At 45.8% G+C, this 20,371-nt stretch overlaps 2 protein-coding genes across 2 annotated transcripts in view; one reads left to right on the forward strand and one right to left on the reverse strand.

Moving 5' to 3' along the window:
* Nucleotides 1-20,371, reverse strand: part of LOC131209583 (inositol-pentakisphosphate 2-kinase) — a 72,135-nt gene that overhangs the window by 6,022 nt on the left and 45,742 nt on the right. The window contains exon 3 of the mRNA XM_058202680.1: nucleotides 24-677. Within this exon, the coding sequence (XP_058058663.1) occupies nucleotides 24-357 (334 nt within the window). The 5' untranslated portion in view covers nucleotides 358-677. The remainder of the gene's footprint in view (nucleotides 1-23; nucleotides 678-20,371) is intronic.
* On the forward strand, nucleotides 1,894-2,651 carry LOC131207677 (uncharacterized). The gene is made up of 4 exons (XM_058200301.1): nucleotides 1,894-1,938; nucleotides 2,017-2,184; nucleotides 2,253-2,411; nucleotides 2,487-2,651. Exons 1-4 carry the CDS (start codon nucleotides 1,894-1,896, stop codon nucleotides 2,649-2,651), a joined length of 537 nt encoding a protein of 178 aa, XP_058056284.1.

A 20,371-nucleotide genomic window follows, 5' to 3' on the forward strand; every position in this document is an offset into this window, starting at 1 on the left:
ACCGGCACAGCGCCCATACGTACCCTTGCCATCCCGCGTAGCGATGGCCGACTTGCGCAATCGCAGGACGTGTTTGTTGTCCGATAGGGACAGCACAATATTCGCGTTGCCCTCGGCGCGATACACCAGACAGCCTTCGTCGATCTGCAGCAGAGTACGCGCCAGGACGTCACTCGGTTCCGGGTGCTCCCTGTTACCGACGGTCGACTCTAGAGCGTCCGGAATGCTGAGAACCATTTCAGGGCTCAAACGATGAGGAAACAGTATTTTCTGATGGCTTCTGGCCTGCTGATTGTTGCACCGGAACGTTTTGCTCTCGCAACAGTAGTTGCTGTGACTGGCATTTATCTTTCCCATGGTGCACTGGCTGTGGACACTGCTGCTGTAGCTGCGAAGCAGATGCGTACACCGCGTCGTCACCGATCCTACTTCCTGCGGCCCGTCGGACCCTCTCGACACTTTGTATTCTCGCTTCGTCCTTGCACTCCGCGTTTCATGGTCATCAATCAACTGGCGATGGAAGAAGGATGGTCGGTTGGGAATCGTTGGTTGTTGGTGCCAACCGTTCGATCGACGGCACAGCGCCCACTGACGAGATTCATGTTTTATTCACGGCAATCGATGAAAATTCACGGCGTCGCCACCCGTTAACCGCACTGGCTGTCTTGGCTGGCTATCTGTAAAGGTAATTGAATGGAAACACAAAATGAAGTGCACTCATACACATACGCAGCGCGATACCAACACACACCGCCACTTGGCCGTAAAATAGTCAAAGTCCGTGCTGGAACTGAACCCCGAAATATTCCAAATCCGATTTGCCTTCTTCTGTCGACGCCCTGTCGACTCATCGAACCCTTGCGACAGTTTCTGGATGTGGCCAGCGAGGAAGCGAAAGGTGTTGAGGAGGAGCATCCTGCAGAGTTAAACACACGTGCAAGTGTTCAGCCCATTTTTAGGTTTGGCAACAGGCTCGTCGAGATTACTCATTGATACTGTTGTCAACGGTAGACACAACCACTTTGGCAATTGGCGATAAACAATTGTACGGCTTGGACTGTAAGGCCAGTGATTCCTAAACTCAGCCCTAAACCAAATTTTATTAAATCTATGTTTCGTTTTGATGGAAGAGATTGTCACTTAGAGGTTCCTTCGCTACAAAGAATGGCCCGTTTTATCGTAACCTTATCGGAGCTGAAAACTAGTACGAACTGGGAACCTCTGACTCCACGCAAGTCTTCTTGGGTGTTCCAAATAGGATGATGAGTCACGCTGACGCACTCGCCAACCGTGTCAATGTTGGTGGTATACCTTAACCAAGGTTCTTATCATGCGATTGGTATCGCAACCACCACATGGACACCCAACACCCAGCGATGTGGATTTAGTAGATCGGGTGGTATAAAGCAATAAACAAAGCCTATCAGCAGTCGCCCCGTTTGATTTCATCTTCGACTGAACGTGCTATCTCACGGCTGGCGCCGTAGAAGGATTTAATAATGGTTCGCGTCAAGTCACATGGCGCTCAGCAATGGGTAATCTTCGATTTGTAAATAAAATGGCCCAGTTCGCCCGCCAAAGTCACTCGCTCAGTAAACACGATAGCAATCGTACTAAAAACTTGACCAATTATCGAAATTGTTCATACGTTTCCAGAATGTTCTAAAGTTAAACTATGGAGGCTTAATCGCGGCTGACGCTGCGGCCAGATTCATGCACATTATCTGTGAAGCATCCAAAGGCAGTACACTGTAACGCTTGTTCGGACAGAATCAGATACTGCACTGGACATGCAACATGTGTGACTTTGACATCCAATGTAATCCATCAAACTTTCAATGTTTCCAACCATTCCAAGCCACATTCTGGTGTCGTTCGTGGAACAGCGAAAGCATGTGGAGCATCGTGGGTTATACGTTGCTGTTTACCGTTGCTCATGTAGGTGGACCGCATCTTGTAGAAATAGTAGTGCGCTGTCCCCTGGCTTAATATTCCCCTGGTTTCCATATTCCGTAGGCCAAATTCGTGATGGAGTTTAACAAGGTGTTTAAGCCGTGCCCTCGCTTTGCAAGTAAGCCTTTTGCGATCGATACGTCGAAGATGCAGATCTTTCTCTCGGACGACGACGAACTGACACTGAACGGAGAGCTTGTTTTCGTCAACGATTTGGTTGCACCGGTCGGGGTAAGTCGATCGGTCGAGTTAGTCTAGTTCCGGTGCGAACTTAATCCAAAAATTGCCTTTCGTGGCAGCTTGTGTTCTACACGCAAAAGCTAGAGCACGGCGAATGGATGCCCAGGCCGTACGGAAAACAGGTCCTGGACATGTGTGCCGTCATTACCTCCCCGATGGAACTCTGGTACAGCATTACGCGTCACATGAACCAAACTCGCTGCCCGTTCCGGAAAGGTGTAAGTGATTTAGGTCCGGCCGACTCTTCATTGGGGAGCCAGTGTTTTCAGAGTGCACGATCGTTCTTCTTCCAGCATGTGGAACGCTTCGATATGGTTAGCCTGGGAACGTTCGGTTTAGACGATTTTATGGAGCAAATGGTGGGCGACTGGAAAATCTTCGCCGAGTTGACGGTCCGTTCCCCGCTGTTGATGGATGTTTCGTGTGCAATGTGTGAAGTGTCAGTGATAGAACACTAAGTGATCGTCCGAGTCAACCGTTTTGTGGCACTATAAAGCTTGTTGAGTAGATCCTACCTATGATGACACACTTGTACGATCATTTTTTTCTCTCTTTTGGCTTATACCTGTCAAGATAGGGTCTCAGTCGCCGTCAGTCGGTCTCACAGATTAGAATCGTCATCTTTCGAGCGAACATGCACGGCACCACGTCCATTATTAGCAATCGGTTTCGACGTAAATGCATTTGCCTTGGTAAAAGTAGAACATTGACCACGGCGACGTACACGGCCGGGACCTTCGCGCCCCGGCTCGCTGATCGAACAATGACGCGCTGGACACATTCTGACGAGCGCTAGAATGGGGATGCGAGTTTTTTCTCCCCCCCACACGGAGCTTTTCATCACCACCATTTTCCAGGTCGAGCAGCGCCATTAACGGTGTTTAACCAGTAATCGCCCGGAGAAGAACGTACGGTAATCTAACTCCGCACCACCGTTCGTTTCGTTGGTCATTACCCACAAAGAGTGGCTCCGTAATGGCCGCTAGCCTCCAAAAAGTAGTTCGTACGCGAGCGGGATCCACGGAGATCTCGGCACAGCATGGCACGACAGCCGGCCCCGTTTCGAGTGAGCAGCGCGTAATCGCGATACTAAAAACCGTGAATATGCTACGCCGCGGAGTGCGCGAAGGTGCGCTTTGCTTTTGCTTTCTGCCCATCAGCCTTTTCGGTGTTGGTGTGTACGCACACCAGCCCGAATCGCCTAATTGCTGCAACGAGAAATTCGATTCCCGCGCTTCCATAATTCAATTACTACGCCTGGGGGGGCTCTCTCGATCACTCTGCCGCGCGATCAATCCGCGAAATCGACATTGACCATTCGCACCAGGGGTCCTCGATATGCCGATTTCGAATCGAACCAACCAGAACACCAAGCCCTTCAGCGTACAGTGATGGGCACTTGTTTCCGAATTTTCTATTTAATTCGACATATAAACATTTTTCTAAATATAGCCTCAGTCGGTAAATGGTCAATAATAAAGCTTGCTGGTGCTTCGACACGAAAAATTGTGCACTTTTCATGCTGCCACACTACTGTTTATAGTAACTCTACCGTCACAGCCACCACTGTGTTTCCAATGGTTAACAATATTTGCCTTGAAAAAGCACAATGGTGTAGCTGCGAAGCACCTCGGCACCGTGTCGAGGTGCAACAAATTGCAAATAAGATCAATAACGATCATTAAGGTAATATCTCGGTCTCGGTGCCGCTGCAGAAGGCTACGCACTACAAAGCCCTCCATCGATTCCAGGCCAACAGAGCTAGAATATTATTGAAAATTTAGACAAATGGTAGTCCAGATACAGAGGATGGTCGAATAAGCGTTTTCTTTTTCATTTGGTTGTAAACGGCTTAACATTTTACGATGCTTGAACATTTATTTGAAAGGTCGATTCGCCAAATTTACGTATAAAATACAATTTTGGTTGCGGAAGATGGAGAAATATGAAAAATTTATTTCCAAAATAGTAGATCGTCAACTCATTCGTCAAAAGCACATTTCAACCTCTGTGGCTATGATGATAAGCAGTATTGTAGTTCGGAAAATCCACACATCGTGCAAGAGAAGCCAATGCACCCACAACGAGTGACTTTTTGGTGCGGACTTTGGCTGATTGGTTCTCCGGCGAAATGGAAGTTGAAAACTTGGACGGCATTTGGCAGGACGACGATTTCATTCCGTTTGGCCGAAATTGCGCAGATAGAAATTGGAGCCAGCATGTTTTTCAATGTCAATTGACGTGGCAAACATTGAGCTTCTTCGTGAAACCAGCTTTGCGCAAATAGCTCTAAACTGTTTGTTGTTAATCTTCTGGGTCCTGGTCAATGCTCTGATTACTAAAATGCTGACCAACTTTGATTATTTCTGTGATTTTATCGACATTTTCGATTGCGGGTCTCCCTGTGCGAGGTGCATCTTTAACATAAAAAATAACCGAATCGGCCCAACCAAACCAAAATTACACGTTACTAGCTTTTAGAGTATCGACACCATAATCACCATGCACAATTTCAGCGACCTAGCTTGAATTTTCGCCTTTTTCAAAGAAAAATTGTAAAATGTACCGAATGTTCTCTATGGTTTCTTGCATTGTTAAACCCCTTTGACTCACAAACGAATGAAACAAACACAAATCAGTTTAAAGTGTAAAGTATCAGCTTTAAAATGAGCTTAAACTTGAAACTGTATGATCGATACTTCACGAGATATCGATCACTGAAGGCATCTATCGTGAAAAACGTCGATTACTTTTTGCCCAACCTGATAAAAAAATTGAAGAATCAACCTGTCAAATAAATGTTCAAGCATCGAAAAGTATTGGGCTGTTTATAACCAAATGAAAAAGGGAACGCTTATTTGACCACCCTGTAGTAAGTAATGAAAAATCAAAAGTTGCTAGTAGCAGCGGTAGCTTGTAGACTATCGCTATCCCGACATAGTTAAGGGGAGGTCCATCAAGTGTTTGGATTTTAAACTACGGATTATTTAACTTTTAAAATGTCATTCTGAAAATTATTAACATCTAGTCAAAACTTTAACATTTAGGAAATGGGACGCTTGCAGAAAATTGGGAAATATTAAAAACTTATCTCCAAAGTGGTGAGTCTTCAATTCAAACTCTACGAAATTTTAATAGCTCATTTCCATCTCGGTGGTTATGTTAATAAACAGAATTGTCGTATTTGAGACTCAGAAAACACACACGCCGTGCAAGAGAAGCCAATGCACCCAAATCGACTGACAGTTTGGTGCGAATTTTGATCTGACGGCATCATCGGCCCATTTTTCTTCGAAAATGAAGAAGGAGGAAGATGGGTTCTTCAGCGAAATTGAAACTAAAAACTTGGACGGCTTTTGATTTCAACAGGACGGTGCTACGTGCCATACAGCGGCAGCCACAATCGATGTTTTGCGCCCTGCTGCTGCCTCATAAAAATGAGTTACGTGTTACAGTCTAACTGCAAAATTTACATGAAAGAAAGCAGAGCATTCAAAATCATCAAATTTATCGTTTACTTGACAGTTATTGACAGTTATTTTCACAATTTTATCACATGGATGTATGCTTGATCACTTCAGCGTCTCATCAGAAATGGTATTTTATTGAGACGGTTTCGCTTCAGGATCTGTCCAGGTTATTGTTAAGTGCTGAGGTCACCGATAAATAAGGCAATTAGTTGTGTTACTACAATAGGACAGCACCACACACGTTCACATTGCAACGAGTTCCTGGGACATGCGCCAGCGTGAGTACGGAAAGCGTGGCGACTTTGTTGGAAACCTTGAAGACAACCGTTCCCACTCACGTACTTGGCGCGACTTCGAGCGTACACCGTCCAATGTCGTTCACCGTATACGCACCTGTGCAGCTCCAGAACTCACGTCTGCCGTAACGAACCGGAAGCGGGAACCACAGAACCCCGTCAACGGCGTGTCTGTCCTCCAAGAGCTCGCAGACCGGAAGAGTGCACAACGCGGAAGAAACGAATGGGGCACCTCTTAACGGTAACCCTAGCAGCACTCGGTCGCCTAGTGCCGGACGCGATCAGATTCACAAACTTCCGACCCACGAAACGGGGCAACAAAACTTTACGAAACGATTCCGCGAACTTTCCACCGCGCAACGGAGCCCCAAACGCCACTAATCAAGATACGCTGCGAACTGCGGAAAGCGGAAAAGGTCTCTCTCGCCTGCCCGCGTTACGTCAGCCTAGTAGTGTGGCCGCCTCCGGGCAACTGGACCGAGCAAGATTGCCTAACGGCGCCGGGTCCAGGTCTCTCCGGTGCCGGTGTGTCCACAGCTGCTGCGAGGTGAGAAAGGAGCGCCCGAAGTGGCCAAGAAGTTTAGCAAAGTGTTACACGCGCCTTGCAAAAAGACGCTCAAGGCGTGTCTGCTGTCGTTGGTCGCACGTCATCGCACACGTTCCTGCCCCTGCTGTGAGTGATGAATGTGGAGCACCGGAACACCTGCCTGCTTGTAAATCAACGTTTTCTGTTTCATTCATTAAAAAGAAACCGTGGCGTAGGTGGTCGTCTAAGCGCCGGATCGGGACACTATCGTCACTGCTCCAAACAGCTCCTTTGTACTCGCTGCTGCCGTACGCTTTGACGTAGGTACGCTCACAGTTTCAACTACGGCGAGTACCTAGAGCCACATCCTGTATCAACCGGAACACTATGATCCCGGATATCCGTAACGATTTTTGTGACAAGGCTTCCCCCAGTTCCAACGTCTGCTCCTCGGCCCGTCGGGAGCAGACGGTGAAGGAAACACGGAAGTCTGAAAACTTAAGGTTGTTCAGCGTGCGGCGTCGTAGATGAATTGCTGGCCGTCGATGGGCGCCACTAGCAACGCGTCTAAATCGTCGTCAATATTTCCCTACGTCACTCGAGTTTGCGATAGAGTGCCTTCAACAAATAAAGGTCGCTGGGCCGCGCTAGCGCCAGAGAAGAGCAATGGCAATCGAACCTCTTACACATGCATGTGGTTATTTTGTACGTCGATTGTGAACGACAAACGAAGAGTCAAACCACAGCCGGAGAGGAAAGACTGACCAAATGTGCTCTTCAAAAGTAGAGATTTGTCATTGCTTATACCGGGAACACAGTTTGGCATAAAAGAGATCTATTATTTTCTCAGCAGAAGTGGCTCCAATCGTGGCCTAGGCGTGGTAGAGCAGCTTAACCGATGGCCTAACCGAGACTCACGACCAGGAAGGTTTTACTGGGTGGGACTTGAAAGGAATCGTTTATTATGAGTTGCTTCCATGTGGCCAAACACCAAATTTAGATCTCTATTGTCACTAACACCGTTTGAGGCTAGCGAATTGGGCAACAGAAGAGGTGTTGTGTGTCCAGCCGCCAAACTCTCCGGGAGCTTGGTTGGGATGTTTTAATGCATCTAAAGTATAGTACGATTATTACCTTTTTCGGGCTTTGCAAAACTTCCTGGGTGGTAAGAAATTGAAACCAAAACGAAGATTGTAAAAATAGATAGCTAGAGTTTATGGCCAATAACGACCAAGACTTCTACAAAAGCCAATATGAAGCTACCTTCAAAATGGCACCAAAAACAAAACGGTACACAGTTGACGCAAATTGAACTTTCGAAAGCATCTTAAATAAAGTGTCGAATTTCATGCCAAAATACTGGATTTCTTTTTTCCCAACCCCATATATCCCAAGCTATTGCTCTTTTTACTTTAGAGGAACGGACTGTTGTTGAAACTTGATTTTAAAAATAAATTAAAACGATTCAGATAGAAAGTGCCCTTCACGACCAAACATGGAGTCTAAAACAAGTTACATGAACCGATTAGCTAACGTCTAACGTCTAAAATAATACCATTTATGCTCTCCGATCTAAGGTTTGATTTAACAATGCCGAGGGACGCATGAGTGTTCGTCGAGGAATTTTCTCAACTTATAAACATAACAATAAACAACTAAGAGAGGATAAGCATGTTGAAGCAGCGGCAGAAGACGTCACACGAAAGCGTGTCACCGAGTTCAAAAATCCCTTTAAGTGCTAACCGGCGCTACTACCGAGTACTAATAAACCGTACTCCAAATACCAGCGAACAACGGGGCATGTCACACGGCGACGGCGGCAGTCCTTGTCATGAGTCGAGCTGTTTATGCTCGTTGCTTTGCAACAACCAGCAGCGTGTGCAATTTTTCCGTTTGATGAAACGCCAGGGCGAGACAAATGGATAATTTAATCGAGAGAGAAAAAGAGATACAACGGCCAGTTAAGCAAGCGGTTCATTTAAACACAATTGCACAGGGTGTGTGGTGCAAAAACCGAAGGCAAACAGATCAGAGAGGGCCGTTGCACAGCCAGCCTCGCAGCAAGATGGCCGCCGGCGCCACGTTGTTGACCGGCAAAAGTGCGTTTCGAGGGTGGTGGGGGGTTTCGTTCTCCCCGTCGTAGGTGGTGAAAGATCGGCCCTTTTTGGGCTGGGGGGAACGGTCGGGGCGGGGAGCAGATGAAAATTTGAATAGCAAAATATGCACGACACGCTTCATGGAGGTAAGTATAGGTGCAGCCTAATGAGCGGCTGAGGATCCACCGCGGAATGGGTAGTGATGAGGCGAGGGGTGGATGATGCTATCGTCCCCCCGCACCTTCCCTCCCTCGTGGGGCGACGGTTCGGGGGAAAGTTTAGGTGGCCGCCAATGTGCGTCTATTTCGAAGATCGAGCGCTTTTTGAGGGCAGCAATAAAAGCACGTAAACTCAATCAAAGTACACAAAGAAACGAAACAATGACGAAACACGTGGGGAAAACATTACTCATTGGGATAAGATCGCCCCAACGCGATCGGGGTGGGTGTGGGTGCTGGCCACTTGCAGCCTCCCCCCGCTGCCCTCACCCTGCTTCCGATTCTTCACAAAGAGCCGGTGTATAGTCATTGGATTAGTGATGCGCTGATTCAGATCGAACAAAGGCCCCGGTGGCGGCGCAGGAAAGCGCGGCCCATATTGCACACCTATCCGTGCCCCAGACCACCACCCTCACCACCACGGAACACCGCCGTTCCGGAGCATCAAGTTGATTCACGCACGTGTGCCGCGCACGGTTGCGCTTGTCGTTGACACACAATGCATCGCCAGCGGTGCGTGGATCCCGCCGGTGACGACCACTCTCCCGCCACCCGGAGTCTGGGTAATGAACCAAAGTCTACTTCTTGGACAGCCATCCAGTTGGCTGGGCTTGCACGTCACAAACAGCTCAGAGAACAGGGCTGTTGCAATTCTTCCAACAAAAGCAGCAAAATACTGGGTTGTTCATTAAATTCGAAGCATCGATAAGAAAAACACATTTTTATTGTTTGAAATACGCTACACTATACGGTATGGCTTTCCTGAACACTTGTTCCAAGGAGACTCCAATTTATAAACTCCATCCCTGAAGTGATAATCTGGAAGGACCTCAAAATACGCTTCTACAGCTGTTATGACGTCTTCATTTGATGGATTTTTGCCATTTTCAAAATGCTTTTCTGACAGCGTGCATTGCACTGATGAAAAAAGATGTTTTCATTCTTTAAACCGAGTCTTTTTCACAAATTTCTTTCTTTTCACTTCTTTCAGTTGGTCTAAAAAGTTACAACACTAATCAAAATTTACTGTTTTATCAGTTTGCAAGTAATCCGCTGACAAAATTCTAATATTATTCCAAATTATTATTAATTAATAATAATTAATATTTAATTACTAATATTCTAAACATCCCGTTGATGATCCCGTTTTTTCTACTATTTCCGGTGTCGGTTTTTGACGTTTTTAACGTGAATCGTCTTGAATGCTAGTACAAGGACGTTTATACTCAGATACCCCTCTTTTAATGTACTAATTGAAGGTGAAGAATCCTTATAGACATTCAACATTCGTTCCCAAATGTCCTTTGGTTTTAAACCTTCCAAAAATAAAAACTCATTCGCTGCATTCGATACTTGATTTTTTTCGTTGTAAAAAATACTATGATACGTCGACATTAAAGGTTACAAGCCCTACAAAAAAAATGAAGTGACCGAAATGAAACTTCACATAAACCTCATACAAAGAGTGTACAAATATAAATAACAAACAAATAATTAGGCTCGTAGCAGCGCCCTTAGGCTCCGAATTTAATGAACAGCCCAGTAAATGTTTCAATCTTTCGTGTATCTTATTCATGTCATATTCAACCATCATCATAATGTTTGTTGATATAACCAAGACTTTTCGGTGTCCAAAACTATAAAAAGGCGTTTGGAAAAGGATGATCGAATGTAAACACTGATCAACTTGTCAATCTAAACTTGTGAAGATGCATTCAAAATCTAACGAAATTAGTAACATGCCAAAAAAAAGTGCCCACTGCGGACTGCGTTGCGTAATGTGATGTAAATTATGTGTCCATTTAAAATTGCACGTCCCAATCACGCTTCACTTTCAACGTGGCATAGCTATCTTTAGACCTCGCCCAGTTATTTTCTTTTCAACTTTCTAGCACCTTCCAAACTCTGGAGCCAAATCTGGCTTCCTTATCGCGTGCCGCAAGCACGTGAGCCTCATTATCGGAGGCGGAGCTCAGGGGTAATGAATCCGTAGTAGCGATCGGTACCTTGCAAGCCTCTCAAAATACTTAAGCTGTTACCGAGCGCAGTGCTACCGAAAAAGCTATGCTAGGAATAATGCGCGCGAATCACAACAAAGTGGGTGGGTAGTAAACCGGGCGCAGACAGCACCGCAACCGGTCACGACTAGGCCGACGACACGGCAAAAAGCCACATGGCCACCTCGATCTCACGTTTCACTGCAGCACCTCAAGGGCCGCGGCCAAGGGAGATCAATAATAGCCGACAATGGTGTGTGGACCCCTGACGATATCGATCGTTCTCATGCCGGTTGACCCACGAAATATGACACTAATGCTTGTCTGCCGTGCAGCTCTAGCTCCACCAGGACCGCATCCGTACGGTGATTAGGGCCGGGTTGTCTTTTCGCATCGCTACTCGCCGGCTCACGACATTAGACCACTGGCAATGCATAGTAGACAGCAGTAAAATCGATCGCGGTTCGCTACGGTGTTGGCTGGCGCGATTTCTAGGGTTCAACAAACCGGGCCCATGACCGAAGAAACGGAATGTTGGAGTAGAACGGATCCAGTCATCCGTTCGCTTTCTACCGTGGCTACACGTTTCACCTTCAACTTCGCAACTCGGACAACCACCTACGAGAAGCCGGTAATGCATTCGACGTTACATTTCGATTACTGCATCCAATCGGCCCGCCAAAAGTGGCTACTGCTTAAAAGAAACTATTCTACAATCAGCACCCAGAGAACCACTGGGCCACGTTAACCCGGCAGCGTATCGACTTTCCTTTTCGAAATCGTTTTGAATCGAAACCAAAACGATTTATGAACTCTTCCGATGCTAGAATATAAAGTCGATTTATTCACAGTCTTTCACTGATTTTGCAGGAAACGTTCCAAAACTTTGTATCGTTTTAAAAAGATAAAAGTTAGTTGATTCTCCCGGTTATACCCAGCTTGTAAATAGTAATAGTAATGAGAGTGAAGTTGAGTGAAGAATCTTCTCACGGGAATTTCCACACATTTCTTTGACTTTCGGGCGGGTAGTTTCTACGTTTGTCAAATAGCAATACTAATAACCATTGTTGTTATTATCATCATCAATGTCAACATCATCATATAAAGTAACTTAATTCTGAGCAATGTTACTACTAATTTATATTGGTTCGTAGACGCCAAGAGACGTATTTATTGCTTGCCATTAACAAGCTTAATCTCGTATTATCTCTCTTTCTCTGCGACTCTAATCAGCCATCAGAGTCTGATCAACCGAACTGCTGATCTGGCTGGTACGGACGGAGTTGTTATGCATTTCATTCCACTTTCGTCCTATTTAAGACAAACCCTTCCCGACAGGATTGGCGGGTTGGAAATGGAAATTCTCTTTGTGCACCGCAATTTTTGCAACAGCCAAAGGGCACTGTCCAATGTCCACATCATGAATGAGATTGGCAATTCAGATGGGTCTGATAAGATCCTCGTTGCGTCACTTTCCGCCGTGCATATATTCGCCGTGGGTCATGTTCACTTCATTCACTTGCGAATACTTTGTTGCTCCAGAGCGTCAATCATGAGCATTAGGATTTTCAAACGGGATTTGACCAATAACATTAGTGAGAATCAGTATCATGATCGTAGCAGCAAGCATGAGTTAAACACTCTCTAAAGACAAAGATTTATCTTTGGTCAAAACAAAGTCAAGCGTCAACACCTTTCTCAGGTTTCCATAAACTCGTCTCAGCAAAGTCGTAGCATCATTGTTCCGCTGACCAACACGTCAACGTCGATCCCGCGTAACGACGCAAAATTATTCAAAATCATTGCACACAGAGTTTGACAAATGGGGGTGAAACGGAGGAGTCTCCCTTTCTTCTTGCCTTTTTGTGAATGCACCGCAATTTGAAACAGACAACTTTCGTAGATTTACATTCTCCACGATGTCAATCAATCCTCCGCCAGATGGTCAGCTGAATCGGTGCGTACTGACCGGTCAACAACTCGACACCACCGCTCGTTGTATGAATAAAATATTGCTTCACACTGGCGCACTGTCGCGGTTGAGCTGGGTTCGTATATTCATGTTCGTCACCAACAACGCCAGCCGGAGCATTATGAAAATGGGGGGATTGAATTTATTCATTTCAATTGCATCTCGCAATCATTCACACACGGCAACGCGCGATGGCCACGACGACGTTAGACTTGCAAATCTTTGCGCTATGGTAAAATCTTCTATGCGCCTGCGAGCATTCTAATCCGCAGCTTGTTTGTTGTTGGTGAAACCAAGCCATAAGCCCCCGAGCGGTTAACGCCAAAACTTCAAGAATCGACCATTTTGAAACTGCTACCTCGCGCTCATCCTTGCTGCCTCCTCTTGGTCGGTGTCGCTGTGGAGGGGCCTTTCTAAGGTACTGACCTTAACGAGCAACAAACTTGCCCCACTATTGGCAATGCGTTGCAAGCACGGCGGTGCACAAACATGGGCACTGTGTGCCGTCACAAAGTGAAGCTGGCATACAAACTAAGCCAGCAATAGGCAGTCCCCGTTTATTCAAAAGAGTTGACAATGTTGGATAAGATTGTTGCGACATGCCGACCCGAACTTTGCATATATCTGTTTAACAAAAAAAACAAAACCTGGACCGATTAGTTCAGTATCGATCAGTATCCTTAAAGTACGTTAAAAAAGATTTTAAAATAATTTTATATAGCAGACTAGTTGAAGTTTCCCCGAAACGCGACGAAGAATGCTCAACTAAACATGAACGAATATTGCACCGATAATTTCATATTTTATGTGATAATTTGACTGTAATACGAAAGAAAATATAATGTCACATTACATAACATACATTACAGTCGTGCTAAATATATTTGTAATAGGAAACCATAACTTCGCTAGGCAACAAGCGCACATGTGCTGCATTAAACTGAAACCAACAAATTTCATCGGCATCATGATTTGGGGAATCAACATGTGTTGGTTGATAAAAGACCGGTCATTCAAGACCATTGGTGCTCTTTATCGGCTCGCAGTTACCCAGTCACCCCCCACGTTTGGATTAACCGTAAACCAAATACAACATTTCGAAAAATAGCCATATAACACAAACGCTTTTTTAAACAGACCATGAAAAAAGAGCATACAGAAAACTATAAACAATGCCATTTAATCTCTCAGAAATGATTATTTTCGCACATCCAGACAAAGCAAAAAAAACGCCGGAGTGAACGCCGCGGCAACAGCGCCCCTGAGCCGGTGGAGCTTAAACACCGCGAACTAGTGTTTTTGAGCAATCGCAGCCAGCACGGCACACCACCCCGTCAGCACCGCTCTTTGCCCTTCCCTTCTATTGTTCCCGATGCTCTAAAGTCGATCTGTCGGTGGTGATTGTAAATGCAAACGAAGCGCGCGATAGGAATACATTAACCTCGCCAAAAGCTGGCAAACTAATGGCTGGCGTCGCGCATTTAGCCGAGCGCGATTTAGCCATCGGGGTTCATGGTGAAGAGGGTTTGGCAGAGTGTGCTCCTCCCGGGGGGCTGGGCTCCCACAGTCAACACAGGCACAGTTTGCATACAACCACAAACCAACCTCTCTATCGCATGCGCCTATGCTCTCCTCCGTATGCTCTGTAGCCAACCGGTCTGTAGCGCACAGCTCGTCGAAAATCGCGACTATCGTTAGAAAGCTTCAACTGGGGCGAAACCTCTTTCACTTTGTCCAGCACATCGCCGCCTGAAAGGAGCTCTGGCTGGCCGAGTTCAATAAACGCACTAGGCGATAGAGAGAGGCTCTGTTCTGAGGCGAGTAAAACGGAAACGATCACCACATGGAAGGAGCTCACAATCTGGTTGCCATATTGTTGTAGGGACGAACCATTTCCAAGTGGTTTGAAATCTTCGTCGATCTTCGAGTGAGAATTCGAAACAAGAAATCAAAGAGATTATTGAGACAAACGCAAACGATCTCTGTAACTTCTGGAACCAATGTTTTGAGGAATGTACAAATAATTTATTATTTGCATATACTATATGAATTAGTAATCTTTCCGAAGCCATTAAGCAAGCCAAATGTAAAACAAAAAATGGCGAAGAAAACCACAATTTGAACTAGTTTCGGAAGATTGCCGTAGCTTGCAGGTTTTTTAGTCCAAAGAAATTATAAACTAATTATTATAATCTACTATATTTAGCTTGTTGTACTTAGCACATTGCATATGTCTCAATCTATATTATTTGTTTACTTCGTGTATTAAATGGCTTTCTGATGTTGGTTGATACTTTATCGAGATCTATACAGTCAAAACCTCAGCCCAACCGTAGATCCGGAAAACTTCGGTGGCCTTAGTGGAGACCAACAAACGGAGAATGTTTTCCGAAGCAATGGGTGGCGCACATGTTGGTACACAACTTTCTTGTGGCCATGCGTGTAAGGACGCCACCCCGAAACTGGCACCATTTTACAAATAGATGACGACGCACGACGAGATTTACTGTGTGATGGCCTTTCGTGCATGCAAAGCATGCATGCACCAGCGTCACACACTGTTATTGTTGGCCTTTCACACAAACGCTTATCACTTTGCAACTTTTGTGACTTTTTCGAACGAAAGCAAAATGCTCGCCGAATGCCAGCCAAGTGGGGCCACAAATGCACAATCAATGCAATCGAAAGGAGTGACAGCTACGGCCGCTTGCCACAGAATGCAATTTGCTTTGGCCGGGAACAGATGAACGGTGAAGGATTTATCTTTTGGGCCGAAGATGAACCTGATTTTTTGTAAACCATAGCCCAGGAAAGAAACTACCTTGTCAACAGGAGGTAGGAGACTCGTTTAAGTTCAACATTTGTAACATTGTTGAGCAACTTCCAAGATATCTTATTCGGCAGGAAATTTCAGTCTTAGCATTCAAATTACAATTTTCCTGAATTAGATCCAGTAAAATTGGCCAACAAATATGGACCATCTTCACCATTGGCAGTCAATATTTTAGTCATACCAGGGCCATCTAAGGGTGTACCGGGCACCTAGCTTATCCTATTTACGCAGATGCTTCTGTTCCAAGTGGAAACGACACCATCGTTACCCGTTTCGAACGCTTTATAATGTTCAGCTCTGAAATATGAGTGCTGGAATCAGCTGGCTGCCCTGTAAACGTCGATCGTGAGATCAATATTTAAGCCAAGTTCATTTTTCTGGCGGCACCAATTCGCGGAACCAAACTATGAATAACCTGTGTCGAATACCGTTAAGTCGAACGGGCTCGGCTACCACTCGCCTCGGCTCTTGGTCGCCTTTGTCTGCGCGTTCGACTGTTTTTCTTCGTTCAAGGCGAAGCAACTCGTTTATCCTTGGGAGTGTTGAGAATGTTTTGCCATGCACAGAAATTAAGCCACTCGCTATTACGGCGATCGGCTTTGGTGCGCCTCGCGCCCAGCACATATTGGAAAACCATGTTTCATGTGTCAAGAATTGGGAGCACCGTGTGCCAGCAAGGTTTCTAGCGTCTTCCACAGTTCTCGAGACTCGTGCCACTGGAACCAGGCCCTATCACAACCTCTTGACGGCCGTGTCTCGCGTCGGGCAGACTGATAAGCAGGAAGCGAAAGACAGCACGAAAGGTGTGCACGGCACGAAACTGAAGCGCACGACGCACGTTCCCCGACAATGGGGGGAAGCATTGTCGTGCACTCACGGAATTGCATTCACCTATCCAATTGTCGGCGATTACCGGTTCGGAGGTTGGCAGCTTCGGAGGGCATGTACAACAGTTCCTATCATCGCTTCCAGTTATGGGGCTTTGGCGAAGGCGTTTTGAGCTCTTTGCTAACCCACCACCTACGTACCGAACGCGAAGGAAATTGGCCAAGTAGGGGCACAGCACCAGTCTAGAATTGAAATCAATCAGTGCGATTCGGTGTTAGGAGCGTATTGCCTTTTCTACACGATTTGGACCAACCAAGGGAGATAGGAAATATTAGAAAATAGCAGTTGTTTGACAATAAACAAACAGCTTGTTTCTATTCAGCATGTTCCATTCAGTAACATTTGTTCCGATCCAGTTATCGTACTAGACTAGGAAACATAAGGTGTTTCCATGTGTCAACATAAACTAGTATAACATAGCTCAGGTGCGTTCCGGTGATTTCTATTTTTCTATTCTAATGCAATTCATTGCTCCAAAATTGACCTTGATGGCATAAAGAAGTGGTTTTACACAGCCGATTTATCCATCCCGACAGATCATTGTTTGCAAAAGTATTGCTAAAGTATTGCATGGTTAAACGGTAAAATGCAGCATTAAAAAAAATGTGGCTTGCGAAACCTCAATCCTGCAGTTCTACATTTGAATCTTTCATCCTACATGAGTAAATACTTCTGTAGGCAATAATCAGGCCTCGTCCATGTTCGGTCTCCTTGTCTAATTTCCTGAACACGGTAACGTGCCAACACGACTAAACTAGTTTCTGTCAAGACCTCATGTTTACTACCATTTAAATGGCGCTGAAGCAGTTCGTTCATTCTGCTTACGGACTCAACTATCGCATTTTTTCCTATCGGAAATCCGCATGACCGCGTGAGGTACGTCAAAGCAGACCACCTACACCACCAGTACTACCATGAGAAATGTAGAAATGGTTTCGTTATTGACGTTTTGTCGACTGCGGCCATTCTGCATTCACGCCGCAGTTGCACATCAAGTCTTGAACGGGTGTTGCGCTGCGATCTTGCATTACTTTCATCTGTCCGCTGTATATCTGCAGTTCCTCTGTGCACACCAACATGCGCCGAAGCGAAGAAGTAATAATCTTCTTTTATACGACTCATAAACGAACCACACGAAGCGAAGTTACAAAGCAAAAGACTGCGGTGCAGAATGGGATAACATTGAAAAAACCTTTTGCTATAGCATTCGGGGTACTTCGACGTTACGAAGGATATGAGATGCAAGAATTTAAAGATCTTTAAGTAACTTGTAGATTTGGCCGTGTGCAAAATCCACACTAAAGCTTCCATCCTAAGCAGCTTTGGCTGTAAATGTTTTATAGATCTAGCGGAAGGTCGGAAAGGATCCGCCTCACACACAATCGAAGGCGTCGCCAAACGGAGGAAAAGTTACTAATTCTTGTTTGAATTATTTGTAAATTAAACAGCGTGATGGCTCCCAATGGATCATATTATTAAGACATTTTCCAAAAAATTCAAGGTTTACATGGGGTCGGACGATGTTGTGATGTTGTGTGTAGAGTTTTTGTTATGGAACTTCGGTGCTCTTTACATCGAATAATAAATCCTGGGTGCGATTTAATGTAATTGATGAGTGCAAATTGTGTTGGCTTGGCTATCGCAGTCTGAAAAATTAGTTGGAATTAACCGTATGACTCCCGTTGAAAGAGCAGGTCGGCAAACGCTCGTTTTTATCACGCAGCTGGTCATGGGTTCGATTCCCGGCACCGGCGTGACAGTCAATAACTCCGTCCGTAAAACACACCGTTACAGAAAGCAACAGAGATTAACATTATGCAAGCCAAGACCGCTCATCGGTTGTAGTCGGATAAAAAAAGGGCTGTATGATCCCACAGATCAACATACGATCCCAACATACATTACTGAGGTTGACGCTGTCTTGAAGGTTCTTTAACGGGGGAAATGCTGACTTGACACAATTTTGTCGCTATCACCATGCTGAATGAGTGTTTTGGAGTAAAAAATGACAACATTCACCCTCTTCTATTGACTGAGGTCCCATTCCTAAATCAAACACTGCTCGTCACTGGCACTCTGGCCTCGACCAACAAATAATTATTCTAACAAACGCTAATTGAATTAATACTATCTGGCGCATCCTTCATTCAAAGTTCAATTCTCAACCATCGACGTAGACAACAACATTCAGTAGTCGTCGCTAATCAGTTTGTTTATTTAATTTTGGACTACAAGAAAGGAGTGCGATTTTTTTTGTTCCGGAGAAGCTAGCTCATCGATCTTGGATTCGGCTTTGTGCCTGGGGGTTATCCTGCGCACGATCAAGTCATTCCGTGGGGAGAGATATTCGAAAGGGGTATCGAAAGGAAACAGGAAACAGGCTTGCAAGAGATGCTGGCCTATCGAGAAGCCCACATGCAAACGGGGGGCGCCATGTACCACACTCGCATTAACGGGGCTTGTTGCGTTGTCGTCGTCGCTGCCGTATCTCCATCTAATCTTAATGCACTTATCGAGAGCCGAGCGGTTCAATTATTCATTATTCACAAAACTCGTTTTGTTGCAACCGGCCGTCCTCCGCCCGGATGCAGTCCATTTGAAATGGAACAAGCGGACGCGAGTGGTGCCGGTAAAAATGGTATGTTTTGGTCGAAATACTATCCAGAAACCTCAGCGCGGCGTTGCGGCGCCCAGACGCACGGGGTTGCATCTCGATCATTTATTGGTGCCGCCCTGCCGGCGAATCGAGCGGAGTCGGAAGCGCCCTTACGCCCACCGGGAACCGGGCCGGCCTTTGACGACAAGATTAATGACATCGATTTTCCGACGACGACGACGACGACGACGACGACGACGACGACGACGTCCCCGGTGCCGCGGAGAAGTCAAGAAAGAAACCTTCGGTCTCTTCGAGTTCGCGGCGTGCCGACACCGCAAGCGCGCTCCCATTCGAAAGTATGGCGAGAAAACGGTAAATGTGGCAAAGAATCGGGGTTGCAATTTAGCAGTAATCCAGTTCGCGCGGTTCCTGGGCGGTTGTCGCCGGGAAATCTAGCGCTCCGGGGGTAGTAGCGGAAGAAAATGCGCTCGGAGCTCGGAGTCCCGGCGGCCCCCCGGGAGAGATCTTCAGCACAGACAGTAGGCGAAGCCCCTACTGACTAATGGATTCGTTGCGTTCGATTACCACAATTTCCTGCCACCACAGAGCGCCGATAAAGTTACATGCTGCCTGCGCCAACGGTCATGCCAAACATGTTGCTTCTTTGTTAAAAATTGGCTGCACTGAGGAGCATAGTTAGTTACATTGAAGCAAGACTGGTGTGGCCGCAATGAACTGCAACTCAGTATGCTGATGAAGATCACTTTGCAACGGACGGCCCCCCCTGAGTAGACCCGGTACAAGAGCTGTGTCATGATGATGTGATGGGGCCCCGCCTTAATCGGGACGTTCTCTAATATCCTCGAGTTTAACGAATTTACGTCGCACAACGTGAGGCAGTTGGAGCAGCTGAAATTACCCTTGCAAGCCGCGAAAGGCGTATCAAGGACGTATTAGACGAATATAAATGTTTTGAACGCTCAAGTACAGAGACTAGCGTCAAATAAGAGCATAGAACCAATAAAAGACCTCTGATCTGCGTTAATAATTATCTTTTTAACCCAGTAAATGATACCTTATTCCTTACGTTTGCGGCATTCTGCATGCATTGGCATTATTTACCAGTGTTTTATTGACATTTTGTATCTCGCACATTTTCAGTCGAATTCAGTCTAATTTCAGTTCAACAGCTTGGTTCAGCATCTGTCTATAGATTGTGCTAAGACAGTTCGAAATATGTTCGACGGCGATGTCTTCGAGTTCAGCTACGATGTATTCGATGT

This window comes from Anopheles bellator, chromosome 2 (assembly GCF_943735745.2).
Source record: "Anopheles bellator chromosome 2, idAnoBellAS_SP24_06.2, whole genome shotgun sequence".
NCBI lineage: Eukaryota > Metazoa > Arthropoda > Insecta > Diptera > Culicidae > Anopheles > Anopheles bellator.